At 35.3% G+C, this 16,570-nt stretch overlaps 1 protein-coding gene across 1 annotated transcript; it reads left to right on the plus strand.

Moving 5' to 3' along the window:
- The first annotated feature begins 900 nt into the window (after positions 1–900).
- Positions 901–3,691, plus strand: LOC125069205 (YTH domain-containing protein 1). The gene has a single exon (XM_047678608.1). It carries the CDS (start codon positions 1,081–1,083, stop codon positions 2,413–2,415), a length of 1,335 nt encoding a protein of 444 aa, XP_047534564.1. The 5' UTR covers positions 901–1,080; the 3' UTR covers positions 2,416–3,691.
- Positions 3,692–16,570: the final 12,879 nt, after the last annotated feature.

Raw genomic sequence — 16,570 nt, forward strand, 5'->3', positions numbered from 1 at the left:
TGTGTATATATACACTTCTCTTGAAATCTAGTTTTTGTATATTAATTTATTAATATTTTTTTGGTATTGATATTTAATTCTAAAAAAATACTTACAGCATTATTAATATGTTTAAAGCTTTTGACTATGAGGTATTCTGTCTCTTTCTAAGCATCATGAAATCGCAAATCGATTTTTTTTTATATATATCATATTTATTTATGTATAAAAGATCTTTAAAGAGTAGGTCCAATGAACTTTAAATTTAGTACTACTGGCTCCTTTCAGAAAGAAGATGCTCATTAACTCTATTTGGGAAATTTCACCTTCAACGAAGGGAAATAGTAGGGTTAACGTAAAATAGTTAAATATCAAAAGATAAAAAATGAAAGTAAATGTGATTGACATGGCTTTTTAAGCGCCCGTCTTCTCGTCGATATGGTCTGCTATTGAGATGTATACGATGGAATATCCCATGCCATTTCTTTGCATATTTAGCTAATTACTAGAACAACCAGGTAATTAATTAATTTAGCCATTAATTTTGTATTGTTTAACAATATTATTTGTGTAGTTGTTTTACAATACAAATATTATATTCTATATGATTTGACATTTATTGAGCTAGGGTAATGACCAACACAAAGAACGTATGTACATAATATTAAATCACATCTCAGGCGGTTAATATTTGCCTTATTATATAAGGCAAATATTAACTTTTAGGCCTTAGTATATAAAAAAATTTATAAATGATTTAAGAATTTCTAATAACACATTAAACTTTTTTTATAAAATATATGTTTAGTTAAATATTGATAGTGCAGATTAGCCTACAAATTTAAATGATCAATTTGGAATTGTGTGATCTGTGTATCTTTTGTAGAAATTTTATTATCTATAACAATATAAGAAGCGATATTTGTAACAAATTTATTGTTGTATGTATTAAAAACTTCAACTTTTCTGAATAGATTTAAGACTATAATGTTATAATATATTTATTATTCAAGTAAAATACCTGGACAATCTGTGTTTTATAATTTCTAAAGGAATGTAATTTCATGATAAAATTAAAATAGAAAACATTGCACATTGAAAATGGAGGTGTCTAATAACACCGACGCTGTAAATCTTGGCGTTGGTGAAGTCGAAGCAGAAATTGGAGAAGAATTAAAACAGTTAGAAGAGGGTAAAGATTATGATACTCGAAGCGAAGTATCTAGTTCTTCATCAAGTGATTCGAGTACGCCAAGCATAAGTACAGTCAGCAGCAATAAGTCTAAAGTTAGACGTGCTAATCGTAAACGTACTAAATCTGACAGCCATTCTCCTGTTCAGACCAAGCGACGTTGTGTTACTTCGACTAATTCAAAGATCAAAACCTATGACTATATGACAAAACTAAATTACTTATTTAGAGATACACGGTTCTTTCTTATAAAATCAAACAATGCCGAAAATATAACACTGTCAAAAGCAAAAGGTGTATGGTCAACTTTACCCCAAAATGAAGCAAATTTAAATCAAGCTTTTAGAGAATCTAGAAATGTGCTACTAATATTCTCTGTTAAAGAAAGCGGTAAATTTGCTGGTTTTGCTAGACTAGCAAGTGAATCTCGTAGAGATGTCCCTCCAATATCTTGGGTACTTCCTCCTGGACTTTCTGCAAAAGTTTTAGATGGAGTATTCAAAGTGGATTGGATTTGCAGAAAAGAACTGTCCTTTAGCAGTACACTTCATTTGTACAATCCCTGGAATGAGGGTAAACCTGTGAAAATTGGCAGAGATGGTCAAGAAATCGAACCTAAGGTTGCTGAAGAATTGTGTAGACTATTTCCTGAAGATGAGGGCATAGAAATGACACCCATATTAAGAAAATCTAAAGAGGCTTCTAAGAAAGCTTATTTAAAGAGCGGGGGTAGCTATAGGACGTACAGAGCACCTTTGGCCTCCAGAGGAACAAGCTACAGAAATCGAATGAATTCATCTTCAAGAAGCCGAAGAAAGCCCTTTATTTCCCCCAGGAATCGATTAGGATCTTCCTCTTTTAAGAGGAGATCACCATCACCATATATGAGAGATCGATTACCTTCATGGTATGCACGTAACCGTGAAACTTATAACAATACTGGCTCTGCCGCAGCAGAAGCATATGTTGCAGAATACATGCGCTCTATGCATCATCAACTGCCTCCATTGCCATATGTACCTCCACCTGGATTTAGCGGGGCTATTGCTACATATGAAGGCTTGCCACCTCCACCACCACCACCAAGATACTATGATTTAGCTGATTATCCTCGTTCAGTCCTTGTTTATGACAAAAGGTCATATGAACGTTCAGTAGATGAATTTTTATGGCGAACCTCTGACCGCTCACATGGTCGCAGTCGGGAACGTGAATCACATAGATCATATAGAGATCGTCGTTAAAGTAAATATACCACCGATGTATTAATTATTTTATGAATGCTAATAAAAAGTTGTGTATGAACTTTGAACTTTATTGCCTTTACAAGTGTTGTGACAAACTTTATACATTGGGAACATTCTTTGAAGTTCTGGTGGACTGTTAAAAAATTCTTTTTTTCTTTATCAAAGACTGTCTAATATTAAAAATTGTGAAGTGAACAGGGTATAGAAGTGCTATAAAAATTATCAATGGACTTAAACAAATAGCATACATATGTTAAAACTATTTGTTAAACTAGCCTACTTCCTAAAAATGGCTTAAATTATTACTTAAATTTTCAGCCTGAAATTTAACTATATTAGTTTGTTTGTATAAAAAATATTTTAAAATTAACAAGACTTCTGCTAAGTGTAAGGGGCTGTGTCAATCTGTGATATTAGAAGACTGACTAAATATTTAATATTAATAATATGTATAAACTTTTTTTTTGTTTTTAAACTATCTAAATTTAGTAAAAAAATTGTATATTTCATACATTAACCATTTTTTCTAAGTTTATTAGTTTAGGTTGGGGATAGTCAGAGTGCAGCAAGCACCGGGATATGCTCTACTAAAATTGTAGCTTGCTGTAGAAAAAAACGAGATATTCAGGAAACTACTACTTTTTAATAGTCTACAGAAAAGTAGACAAATGTAAAAGGAACATTTTACAATAAGATGACGACATGCTCTACAAAAGACAACTGGCTGCATTTCTACCTTTTTTTTACATTTACTATGTTCATTAATTGCTTTTATGAAAGATGACGATTACTCAATTCGAGATGCAAATTAAGATTTTTTTTACAAGCAATCGAAAATCGCAAATAAACTTTATTCCTTACAAAAACTATTAGATCAACAACAACAAACATTTATAGGATTCTATTAAATCTATTATTTTGTTTTATAAAAGCAATCAAAAAGAACCAGCTAGAAACTCAGTGGCTGTTATTTTTTCGATTTCAATCAATTACAGTAAAATTTATATTTATATTTTTTGGCTGAATCAATCATGAAAATGTCACGCTTTTTATCACCTCCCTATATTATAATCATTTGTCGAGTAATATAATTATTTTTATTCATTGATAAATTTAAAATTATCTCCATAATCTAATCTTGTTATAGAAACAAATAACATGTCCCAGGAATAATTTATTGATAACTTGCACTATTAGCTTATCCCTACTTCTACTACGTGCCTATACTTACTGTGATTATCACTGGTTCTTCCAAAATTGTCCTTATTATTTCAAATATACATAATACTAAATAAATACATTACATACAGAAATATATAGCTCATCAGGGATTGCTGCCAAAGATTCCAAGTAAAGACTGGGGGACTTTAAAATCTAATGGGAAAGTAATAAATACTACCTGAATTGAACAAAATTGTTATTGTTGTAGCCTAAGTTACTCCTTATTACATCAGCTATCTGACAGTGAAAGTCCCGTCAAAATCAGTCCAGCCGTTGCAGAGATTAGCCGGAACAAACAGACAGACGGATAAAAACAAAAAAAAAATGTTATTTTGCTATATGTTTCGCGTAAACATACATATGCATTTAGTAAAAAGCGGTTATTTTAATATTACAAACAGACAAATTATATTATATGTATAGATCATAGATGTAATTAAGTGTTTCTAGGCTATAAGAATCTTAAACACTTTATGATTATATTTGAAACATTTGGGATTATCTCTGGCTCTCAAACAAGTTTTTTGATGCCTTGACAAAGAGACGAAATATTATTTGAACTTCCATTCCAATCCATTTATTTATAGACGTGTTAATGGCATTATCAGGATTATCCATGATCATAGATATTCAAACGATTATTCACAAATTCAAGTCTTTTTTTATGGATAAATTAAAAATAGTCATCAATATCGATTCATTAAAATAACTACAAAAGGAAAAAGCCTTAAATTTGGTTTTCCTTAAGTTCGGCAACAACGATCTTGATTAGCAATTATGCGTCTTGGTGCTCCAAAAAGACAAATTTGCGTTTTTTGCCTTTTTAAGCGCTTGTACAGCACTATTATTATTATTTTATGATATAGGTAGGAGCAAATGCGCCAATCGATGTTAAGAGGTCACCACCGCCCATAGTCAATGGTGCTGTACTAAATATTAACCATTTCTTACATCGCCAATGCGCCACCAACATTGGGAAGTAAGATGTTACGTCCCTTGTGCCTGAAGTTAAACTCGCTCACCCTTCAAACCGGAACATATCAGTACTGAGTACTGCTGTTGGGTGGTAGAATGTCTTGTTGAGTGGGTGGTACCTATCCAGGTCGGCTTGCACGAAGCCCTACCATAAAGTATTAGCATCTAACGATAATGTATGTTCCAGCAAAACATAATTAGAGTACGCATCTATTATGACTGAGCAGTATTCCTTGCGGTCGTTCTTTCCGCTCAGTTTCCTCGTAAAATATATATGGATGGTGCGCCACATTTTGTTGTTTCATCAGACTAGCAAATGGTGAAGAGCTTTCGCGGATAACCCCTGCCTCTAAAAGCTACTGAATCTTTACATTAACAATTTTTTGAGCTGAAAAAGGGTGCGGCGTGAAACGGGTTTTATACGGATCAATTAATCTCTAGCACCCTCTTTTTTTTGTTTTACAAGGAGGAAATGCATTTACGCATGTCGCCCGGTCGGGGGACCGGGACGGGTATGTGGGACTCAACCGGGATCTAATGCGCCGTGCCAAGGCACGCTAAAGCTAATGCCCTGTCCTACTTACTAAAACCATCCTCGGGCTTCCACCATGCCGCCGAGTGGTGAGGCCACGGGATCGCCAGGGGCATGCAACCGCGACCCCACCAGCGGCAGCAGCCGTAAGGCGGCTGAATATTCATGGAAAGCGCGCCTAGTACGCGCCTTCCCCCTCATCCTCCACGTGGGAATGTGCCGAACTCGCCCGAGTCCGCCAATGGAGGCTGGGCGTCAACAAAGCTGACGCCCTGCGGCGGATAAGATGGTAGGCTCCGCCGCTGATCGCCGGTGTTTACACCGGCGGTCAAACACCACCAACGACACCTGGGAGGCTCGAGTAGCGAACCCTCCCACTCCCTCCTATCCAACGAGGCCACTCACATGGTCCGCCCTGACGCCGATTAGGGAGCAGCCCCGCTGCATCCCTCCCGCCAGTCTTAGCCGTGGCTGACGAGCAAGCTCAAGCCGACCCCGTTGCCCAAAGTTCACCACGAGGAGTGCATTATAGATCATCATCACCAATACCAATAAGGTATACAAGGTTAATAAGTAACGTCTATATGTTTCCGGGTACTAAGACCCGGAATACATAGACATATAGACGTGACTTGCTTTTAAAAAGGAACAAGAAGATCCACTGTCAAATAAAAAAGGACCTCGCTCACCGGGAGATCCATATCAGGTTGTTCGTTCGAGTCCACTTCTGATGTAGAATTTTTATTGCCAATATCTGGATTATTTATGACATATATTCATAGCGTATATTCAAACGATTATTTTCAAATCCGAAAAGTTTTTAATTTAACGAATAAATTCGTTAACATGCACCAATGTGTCCTGTCAAGATAAGAAGACCGCCCGCTCCTTGGATTACTAAAGGGGTGCGTATGGCTATGTCTCGTCGTGATCGTGCTTTCCGCAAATATAAACATGACAGGTGCAAAGAAAATTGGGAATTATATAAGGCTGCTCGCAACCGGTGTAACTTGATGGTAAGAACAGCCAAACGCCACTATTGTCATATTAACGTAAGTAACTCGTCTGTGGCCTCAATATGGAAGTTTCTACAAACATTAGGCATAAATAAGCGTAACAATAAATTTTCTGTGCCTTCATTGTCTCCTGATAGTTTAAACTCACATTTTTCTTCTTCTACTCTATTATGTCCTAATATTAAATTACGTACTATTTCAGAAATTGAATCCATGGCCTCTCCTTCTTTTAACGACTTCGTTCTTTCTCCAGTGTCTGATGAAGAAATTCGTAAAATTATACTGTCAATCACATCGAATGCTACTGGTGTTGATGGCATTAATCGATATATGATAACATCTATTCTAGACTATTTACTGCCAGCTATAACTCACATTGTAAATTTTTCTATTTCATCAGGAGAGTTCCCTGTACTATGGCGTAGAGCTTATGTTATTCCTCTTCCTAAAGTTTCCAACCCCTCCCAGTTAAATCACTACAGACCCATTTCCATTCTTCCTTTCTTGTCAAAAGTCTTAGAATTAAGTATTTACCAACAAGTCTCTTCCTTTGTTTATAACAATAATATTCTCAGCTCATATCAGTCAGGTTTCCGACCAGGCCATAGTACAGCTACTGCTCTTCTCAAAGTAACTGAGGATATTCGGATTGGTATGGAGAATAGATTGATCACCATACTGGTCCTTATTGATTTTTCCAACGCGTTTAACTTAGTAGATCATGATATTGTTCTTGCCATTTTTAAGCATTTAAACTTTTCTTCATCAGCTCTGGAGTGGTTCTCCTCATATCTTCGCGGCCGCCAGCAAGCGGTCAGGCTGGATCAATGTCTTTCCGGGTGGCTTGACCTATCTGCTGGCGTGCCGCAGGGTGGCATCCTTTCTCCTATTATTTTTTCTATTTTTATAAATTTTCTTACTTATAACATCGACTGTTCTTACCATTTCTACGCCGATGATCTGCAACTCTATATTCATACTAAGTTGGAGGATATCGATTCAGCTGTAAATAAAATTAATCAAAACCTTACTTACATATATAACTGGTCTAATAAATATGGTATCATGGTAAATCCAGCTAAGTGTCAGGCGATCATTGTTGGTAGTTCGCGTATCATTTCCAAGTGCGATATTTCTTCTTTGCCAAATATCGTGTTTAATAACAATATCATACCTTACTCTCAAAATGTTAAAGATCTCGGACTGCACATTGATTCAACTTTGAGCTGGAAGGTGCATATTAATGAAGTTAGTCGCTCGGTTACCGCCACCTTAAGGTGTCTCAATAGATTAAGAAATTTTCTCCCTATTAAAACCAAAGTTTTGCTAGTGCAAGCCCTTATATATCCGATCATCGATTACGCTGATGTGTGTTATGTCGATCTCAATGAATTTTTTTTAAACAAACTCGATCGCCTCATAAATAATTCCCTGCGTTTCATCTTCTGCCTTCGAAAATTCGACCACATTTCCCACTGTCGAGCCGAACTCAAATGGCTCCCTATCCGCCAACGCAGAGATTTACGGCTACTGTGTTCTCTTTTTTCTATTCTTTTTGACCCGCTTTCCCCTGATTACTTAAAGGATAAATTCAAATTTCTTTCTGACAATCACGATCGACAGCTACGCTCTATTGATTCTCTCCTTCTCTCTTTTCCCAGTCACTTCTCTGGTTTCCTAACTAACGCTTTCTCCGTCCAAGCTGTCAGATTATGGAATAAACTTCCGGTAGAAATTAGAAAGGCTTCCACTAAGGCATTGTTCAAGCGTCGTTTACAGGATCATCTTATTAAAAACCTCTCTTAAGTTTCTCCTTCTTTCTCTCACTACGCTCTGTTTTTAAAATTTCTATTATGTCTCTGTTAATTATAAATGTGTATTCTCATGCATATATATAATATTTTATCTATGTTTCTGTTTCATTATTATTATTATAGTATTTATTGTAAAATTTATTGTTACCGCCTTCATGACTTTCTGTTTGGCCTAAAGGTTGACTGGTAGAGAATGCCTTCAGGCATTAAGTCCGCCTTTTGTTCCAACTTTTGTTGTTGGTCAATAAAGTTTTTAAATAAATAAATAAATAAATAAACATAACATATACACAAACACATGAATCAACTACAATAGAAGAAGGAAGAAAAATAGAAAACTACCATCGCTATGCTACCATTGGGCATCAAGCAAGCATCGGGATGCATCTCTAGAGCGTTGTTCAAATCCATTGTGGTGTTTGTGGCATTTTGGGTACATTATTTCAGATAGTCATAGACTATATATTATGGATAAATATTTATAAATTAGCTAAATCCATGGTGATATTAGTTGACTAGGTCGTGTATCTTCCATTACGTACGTTGCGTAAATAGCTATCGTTACCCGAAAATAATATATGTCCGTATTGTTCCACATGACAAATCTTAAAAAATGTCTGCGATAGCATATATTTATCCTATAAGGATAACATACAATATCTATCTTTACTTTTAAAATTTGGCCAAAAATAATGATTAGTTTGCAAAGCTTTTTTAATCGATATGGTGTTGATATATTTATAAATTAAAATATTTATTATCTCTAGTAAAATCAAGAACGTATTTGCACTTTTCACTATATAATTGGAATCGATATCTTAGGAGTTATCGTAAAATTTAAACTTTCGCATAACCAAAATAATTATAGAGGCGGTCAGCGATGCGACGGCAGTCAGCGCAAGAGGCTCGACTATGAGAAGCGAACGACGGTCTACATACACATTGTTGGTATAATTTTTTCGTTTACCATAATTATGTTCTTTATTTTCTGTCAAATTTAGCTATCAGATAATATGCGTTGAACCGGAGGTTTCATCTAAGATATGGATAATTATTGACAATACTTCACGTGAAATATTGGTAATATGTTATCATTTCTACGTAACCTAACCCAGGATTTGATTACTTTTATTCTTCTTTACAATTTGTAACAGGGCCTAAGTGCATTTAATATTTGTTACTCTCATACATAATAACTTGAAAATGACCGCTATGTTTGAAAGTGTTTTTAACATTTACTTAGGATACTTATATTTTAAGATTTTAGGAGAATAGCGTCTAGAGGTTTTTATATACAAGTGAATCCCTATTTTCCTTGGTCACGGTATCACGCGTGAGCGGCTGGACCAATTTCGCATACATATATATACAGGGTGTCCCAAAAGTCGACGTCAAGCCGAAATTTCCTGACAGGTAATGCCACACCAGTTATCAGAAAAATTAAAAAAAATATTTAAGTCATGTATTTTTGAAGTTATGGAAATTTTTCTTTTATTCCAGAAAATGTACACCATGTGACCGTTTTTTCATTCCTGTTGTTACAAATATTTACTTTTTGCCAATTTTTTTTCTCTTACGTCATCCCGAATAGTGCTTTATGTAACCTATGATCCTAAACTCTGTGCCGATCACTCCAACTTGTAGGAAAATGTCATTTTATACCGTACCAAGTTTTCAAAATTAATTTTTCGCTCTACTTCAACTGATCGTCCTGAAAAAAAAATGTACTACTGCAGTTTGGCAAGCAGCTTTAAAAGTTAGCGCATTTAATAAGGATTCTAACGTGGTATAACACTTACTCCTTTATTTCTTAGATCGGCCATAAATTTTTTTTTTGTTAAACAAAGTCTGTTTTCAACAATCTCTTTGAAATTACAAAAAACGATTCTAGTGCACTCAAAGCGTTCCTAATGACCACAGCGTGGTTTACATAAGATGGAGAGAGGCATTCCATAAAGTGTGAGCGAGACAGATAGTGACGCTTATGACATACGGACGCAAATAAGTGAACGAGACAGAGAGATATAGAGTCATGTTAAGTGTGAGCAAGACAGGTAGAGACGCTACTTATTGGTATTGATACACGCACTACAGATCAGTACGCAACGCTCCTTCGTTTACTACGCATCTTTTCGTAATCGCTGGTGTTATTTTGTGTTTTTACTACTTTTGCTTGACTTGTTTGCTTGTGATTTGGATTTTTACATTTGTGATCTACGACGACCTTTGCTTTTCCCTGGACTTACGTGTTATTGTGTATTTGTACCATACTACGCTACGTACACTACACAGGAATATGTCAACATGCACTTCATTTATGGAGAATGTTTATGTAATGCCAGTGAAGCCGCGAGACGGTATCGCGAGAGATACCCTAATGCAGATCGCTATCCGGATCACAGAGTTTTTACCAATGTGCACCGTCTACTGTTCACTGCGTCACTATCTGTTTCGCTCACACTTTATGGAATGTCTCTCTCCATCTTATTTAAACCACGTTGTGGTCATTAGGAACGCTTTGAGTGCACTAGAATCGTTTTTTGTAATTTCAAAGAGATTGTTAAAAACAGACTTTGTTTAACAAAAAAAAAATTTAAGGCCGATCTAAGAAATAATGGAGTAAGTGTTATACTACGTTAGAATCCTTATTAAATGCGCTAACTTTTAAAGCTGCTTGCCAAACTGCAGTAGTACATTTTTTTTTCAGGACGATCAGTTGAAGTAGAGCGAAAAATTAATTTTGAAAACTTGGTACGGTATAAAATGACATTTTCCTACAAGTTGGAGTGATCGGCACAGGGTTTAGGATCATAGGTTACATAATGCACTATTCGGGATGACGTAAGAGAAAAAAAATTGGCAAAAAGTAAATATTTGTAACAACAGGAATGAAAAAACGGTCACATGGTGTACATTTTCTGGAATAAAAGAAAAATTTCCATAACTTCAAAAATTCATGACTTAAATTTTTTTTTAAATTTTTCTGATAACTGGTGTGGCATTACCTGTCAGGAAATTTCGGCTTGACGTCGACTTTTGGGACACCCTGTATATATATATTTTGGTAAGTTATTATAAAAAAAAAAAAATAAGTTGGTCGGAACATTAGGAAATTCAAGAAAACTTAACGCTCATGTTAAATTTTCTAATATAACCACCGTTAATGTAACTGTCACTTATTTCACAGTTGGTGCAATTGACGGAATGCGCACTGCAAATATCGTTTTTAATATAACAAATCACAATTACTTAAAGTAAAGCATTTATAAATAATAAAAGAGTGAACATAAATTTTGTTTTAGTATGTAAGTATATGTATGTATGTGAGTGCGTGCGTATCAGCTACGATAAATTTTAGCAAATGTTCCACTGTAAGCCTTATTTATCAGGAATGGAAAGAAAAAAATATTTATAATTAGTTAAGTTAAGACACAATTGAAGCAACTCCGCACAAGCCCGCATTAGCCTGGGGCTACAAGAAACTGGACTCTGCGTGATAGGGGATGATGGTCAAGTCATGGGCAAAAGGAAAGGCGCGCTGATAGGTCTTGTTTTTGTTGTGATTTTGTTCGCAAGAATCGTGGCGAGTGAGACGTTACCAAGCAAAGGCAGAGTCCAGCCAAGCAGCCTTCCCAACGACGAGCGGTATGATGAAATGTTGTGCTAGTGATACTCCAACGCCATTATAGTGACGTTATGAGTTTGGAATGTTTATAAGTGTATATATATATATATACACTATATATATATAGTTAAATGTTATATTCTAATCATGATAGGACAATCATTAATTCCCCGCCGGACTACTTAACATGTCCCCAATGGAAGGCTTTTCAAACTCAAACTTAAACTCAAATTCTTTTATTCAACATAGAAGCATTACACTTTCTTATTGATAGTCAAATTAAACACTACCACCGGTTCGGAAAAAGGCACACCCTGACCTGAGAAGAACCGGCGAAAGAAACTCAGCGGGTCTTTTTTTTTGTCAAATTAATTACATATATAATTGTATATGAATAGAAACAGCCAGGAGGTGATCGTTTTATTCCCAAGGTGTGCTATCAAACATAAACTCACTAATTGTATAGTAACCTTTAGCTCACAAGCGTAACTTAACATTTTTTTTTAATTTGGCAACAGACGCATTTTGAACTCTTTCTGGAATCCTGTTATAGAAGCGTATACATTGCCCCACAAAAGAGTGACTGTCTCTATGCAGTCGAGTAACGGGAGTAACAAGATTGTGTTTGTTCCTTGTACCAATGTTATGAGTATCACATTTTCTCATAAAAACATTAATATTTTTCCGTACATACAAAACATTACAGAATATATATTGAGAAGCAACAGTTAATATCTTAATTTCTTTATATGTATACCTTAATGATTCCTTGGCTCCTAGGTTATAGATTGCACTTTATACTTTATTTCACATTATACTGTGAAAGTAACTGGAATAAACTAGGCGAGCCGTATCAACATCGGTAAATAATCTATTTTTTATGTCCGCAAATGCCGCAGAACTAAGTCTACCCGCCAATCCGTTTATATGGGCGAGCCACTGTAACTTGGCATCAAGAGTAAGGCCAAGAAATTCAGTTGTTTCAACTGGATCCACCGATTCTCCATTGATAAGTACATCGGGTTTTACATTTTTTACTTTTGGTGTGCTAAATTTTTTTTTTTATTATTCAGCCTAAGATTATTTACGCTAAACCAGTGTACTATATCAGACAGCATTGTTTACATCGTCATACTGACCTGTTTCCTATTAATTTTAAAAACCAAAGAGGTATCATCAGCAAACTACTATATCATGTTTGTTCCCAACAAGGAAGGGCAAGTCATTTATGTATATGAGGAATAGAAAAAGTCCAAGAATTGAATCTTGTGGGACCCCTATACCAACTGAGACCCCAGGAGACTTTGTCCCTTTAAAGTCAACCCTCTGAATTCTATTGTTAAGATAAGAAATCAGGAGGTCGAGTGCACATTCTCTAATTCCATAGTGATATAGTTTCCTGACCAGAGTTTCATGTTGAACACAATCAAAGGTTTTGGATAAGTCGCAGAAATACCTAAGGCATCCTGTGACCTCTCCCAGGCTTCATAGATATTTCTTATAAGTTCGATACCCGCGTCGGTAGTCGAGCGACCCCACGTAAATCCAAATTGTTTTCTATGAAGCAGATTGTATCTATTGAAATATGCTAATAATTGATTTAGCATATTTTTTTCAAATATTTTGCTGTGGGTTGGTAGTATCGAGATTGGCTTATAGTTGTTAGGATCTGAAGAGCTACCAGATTTAAATATTGGAATGACTTAACTATGTTTCATCAGGTCAGGAAATACACCACGTTGAACACAATCATTGAATATTATTGCAAGATAAGGTGCAATCAAATCAATAATTGAATTAATCACCTTTACAGAAATACCCCATAGATCAGCAGTTTTCTTATTTCTTTTTCATTCTCGTATATTTTCTTTCATCAATGATTCGGCAACTGCTGGAGAAGAAATAAGTAACTTAGTTGTAGAAACTGATATGTCAGCAAAAAATTGTTCAAAAACTGAAGCAACTTCCCGTTCACTATTTATGACTTTATTATTATAATTTAAGTTCAATTCATAGCGGCGACTGCCATCTCTACCAGTTTCAGAAGCCAAAAAGCCTTAAAAATTTATACAACCCGCTGTCATAGCCCTCCATTAGGAAAATCTGATAATTTTTCTAATTTATCTACTAATACAAACAGTGACACAGATTTGATCCATTTGATAATCTATTAACAAAATGTCACCAAAATATTCCACTAATAAAATGATTCCTTAGGGGAGCGAGAATATCTCTTGCTAGATCTTTATCCATTATAGTTCAAAAATTTCTTTCCAATAGTAATTCGGCATGGCAATTTTTATATGTTCTTATAAATTTTTTCATGTCTAAAAAACCTATTAAAACAAAATAGTTTATAAGATATCCAAATTTCAATTCCTAGATATTTACCTCGACCTCAAAATTTTGATTTAAAAAAATATGTTGAATAGCATTAGCATTAGCATTAGCAGCCCGTAAATGTCCCACTGCTGGGATAAAGGCCTCCTCTCCCTTTGAGGAGAAGGTTTGGAGCATATTCCACCACGCTGCTCCAATGCGGGTTGACGGAATACACATGTGGCAGAATTTCGTTGAAATTAGACACATGCAGGTTTCCTCACGATGTTTTCCTTCACCGCCGAGCACGAGATGAATTATAAACACAAATTAAGCACATGAAATTTCAGTGGTGCCTGCCTGGGTTTGAACCCGAAATCATCGGTTAAGATGCACGCGTTCTAACCACTGGGCCATCTCGGCTCATTATAACGTTATATGTTGAATATAAAGTTAGTATCCTTGCAAGAAAAGCATTTTTTGCCAAATACAAAATCAGTACATCCAGTTCCGCCTATAAGAAAAAAAATTTTACAGTTTAAAGAAGAGGATATCTTTGCCGCCATTAAATCATTCTCTAGCGGATCTGCTAGTGGCATTGATGATATTAGTCCACAACATCTTAAAGGTCTTGTGAGTGCCTCAGCCGAGTGAGTGATATAATTAATATTTGCAATTTTATGCTATGGTATGGTAAGGTGACTTCATCCTTTTTACCACATCTTGATGGTGCAAGACTTTGTGCCTTTAATAAAAAAGACGAAAGTATCCGTCCAACAGCACTCCTCTTCCTCCTTCGGGACCTCTTTCACCGTTTGACATCTAAATTAGCATGTAGGCACATAGTTTCCACCCTAAAAACCAAATTTTAAAAGGTTTTGGATGCAGGTGTGGCTATGAAGCAGCAGTACACTCTACTCCTTTCTAAAGGGAAACGAGGCCGAGGTGCTTCTGAAAGTTGATCTAAAGATAGGACAAGCTTGCTTAACGAAGTCTCCTCTGATCTGCCTGAAATTTACACATTGCCTTACGTTTAACAGTGTTATAATTCACCTTTGAAATTATTTTTTGCCGGAGATACAATTAATTCTAATGTAGGTGTTCAGCAAGGAGATCCACTAGATCCTGCTCTTTTTAGCTTAGATATCCATAACTGCATTTCAAATTTAAAATCTAAATTGTTTGGTACCTAGATGATGGAACTAGGAGGTAAAGTAGTTGACGTTATTGAAGATTTAATTAAAATTAGAACAATTTGATAAAGTTGGCCTTAAATTGAATTTTTCAAAATGTTTTTGAATTAATTAGCCTCTAAAAATCTTGGGACACTTTTAGATAATGAATGTTTCCGCATATCAATTGGTCTCCGACTGGGAACACCGCTGTGCTTTTCGCTAAGCACAAATGCCCGTGGGGAAAGGAGGAGGACTCTTTCGGTTTACATGGTCTCTCTTGTCCAAGGAGTTCAGGTAGGCTTTTTCGCAACGGTTCTCTTAATGACACAATAAAAAGGGCGCTTGCCACCATCGATGTTCCTGTTCTTGCTCAGTCTCGTGGAATTAGTCGTGATGATGGTAAGAGACCTGATGGACTGACATTGGTCCCCTGGGAACGAGGACGGGCCCTTGTGCCACTGCGGAAAAAGCTGAAGCAAAAAAGCCGAAACATTTGGCCCTTGGAGTAGTGGTGTAAAAAGCTTCATTAAAAGTAAAACACCACGCCTTATTGTCTTCACTGGTGACAGGAGAGCTGATTCGTTTTTTGCCCAGAGGATCGGTATTGCCATTCAACGGGGAAATGCTGCTAGCATTCTTGCCACCATTACACGCGGTCAGGATCAGGATTTCTACAGTAACAATTTTTAATTCATATTTGAATATATTTAAGGACATAATGTTAACAATCCTTATGTTAATTAATGAAATAAATTGTGATTTATTATCTTTAAAAATATATGTATAGGTACGATTATAACTATTACATAACAGCGACAAAAATTACAGTAGTCCTTTTATTTTAACAACACCGCGCCGCAACGAATTATTTAAATCAAATTAGTGTTGCATATTGATGTTCCACTATGGAGAGATTATTAATATTATTATTTTATTGATTGATTTATTATTTTTGAGGTTTAGGCAAGAGTATTGTCAATAAATCGGAAAGCTATCGTTACTGTCGATAGTATTGACAGAAGACAATAATATCGATAGTACTATCGATACCCTAAATAATTTTCAAAATCAACAATCCATAGTCAAACTATGGATATTCGGCAACCCTAAAACAAATATATTTACACGTGACCTATTCCTATGGAAGTAGGAAAAAAGATAAAAAAACCTTAAATTTACGTATTTCGTGCGATTTGCTAATAACACAGCTATATTATGCACTATAAGTTTATGGTTAATATGAATATCTTTATTTTTAATACAACACTATTATTTATTTCCACCACATGTATTTCCACTTTAATTTTTCTTCCAAAATTCCGATAACAGTTGTTTGTGGAATTTTGAAAGTAAAATTAGAAAAACTATACATATTTTATTTAATTTATAATTAAATGAATCTAATAAAACCTGTAAAAATTAAACTGTTTAATTTTCGATGCACAAACCCCATATACAAGTCATTTTCAAAATAA

This window comes from Vanessa atalanta, chromosome 15, assembly GCF_905147765.1.
Source record: "Vanessa atalanta chromosome 15, ilVanAtal1.2, whole genome shotgun sequence".
In the NCBI taxonomy this organism is placed as follows: domain Eukaryota; kingdom Metazoa; phylum Arthropoda; class Insecta; order Lepidoptera; family Nymphalidae; genus Vanessa; species Vanessa atalanta.

Excerpts from the sequence above, each read along its gene's own strand:
- LOC125069205 (XM_047678608.1), top strand. The coding sequence starts at position 1,081 with ATGGAGGTGTCTAATAACACCGACGCTGTAAATCTTGGCGTTGGTGAA.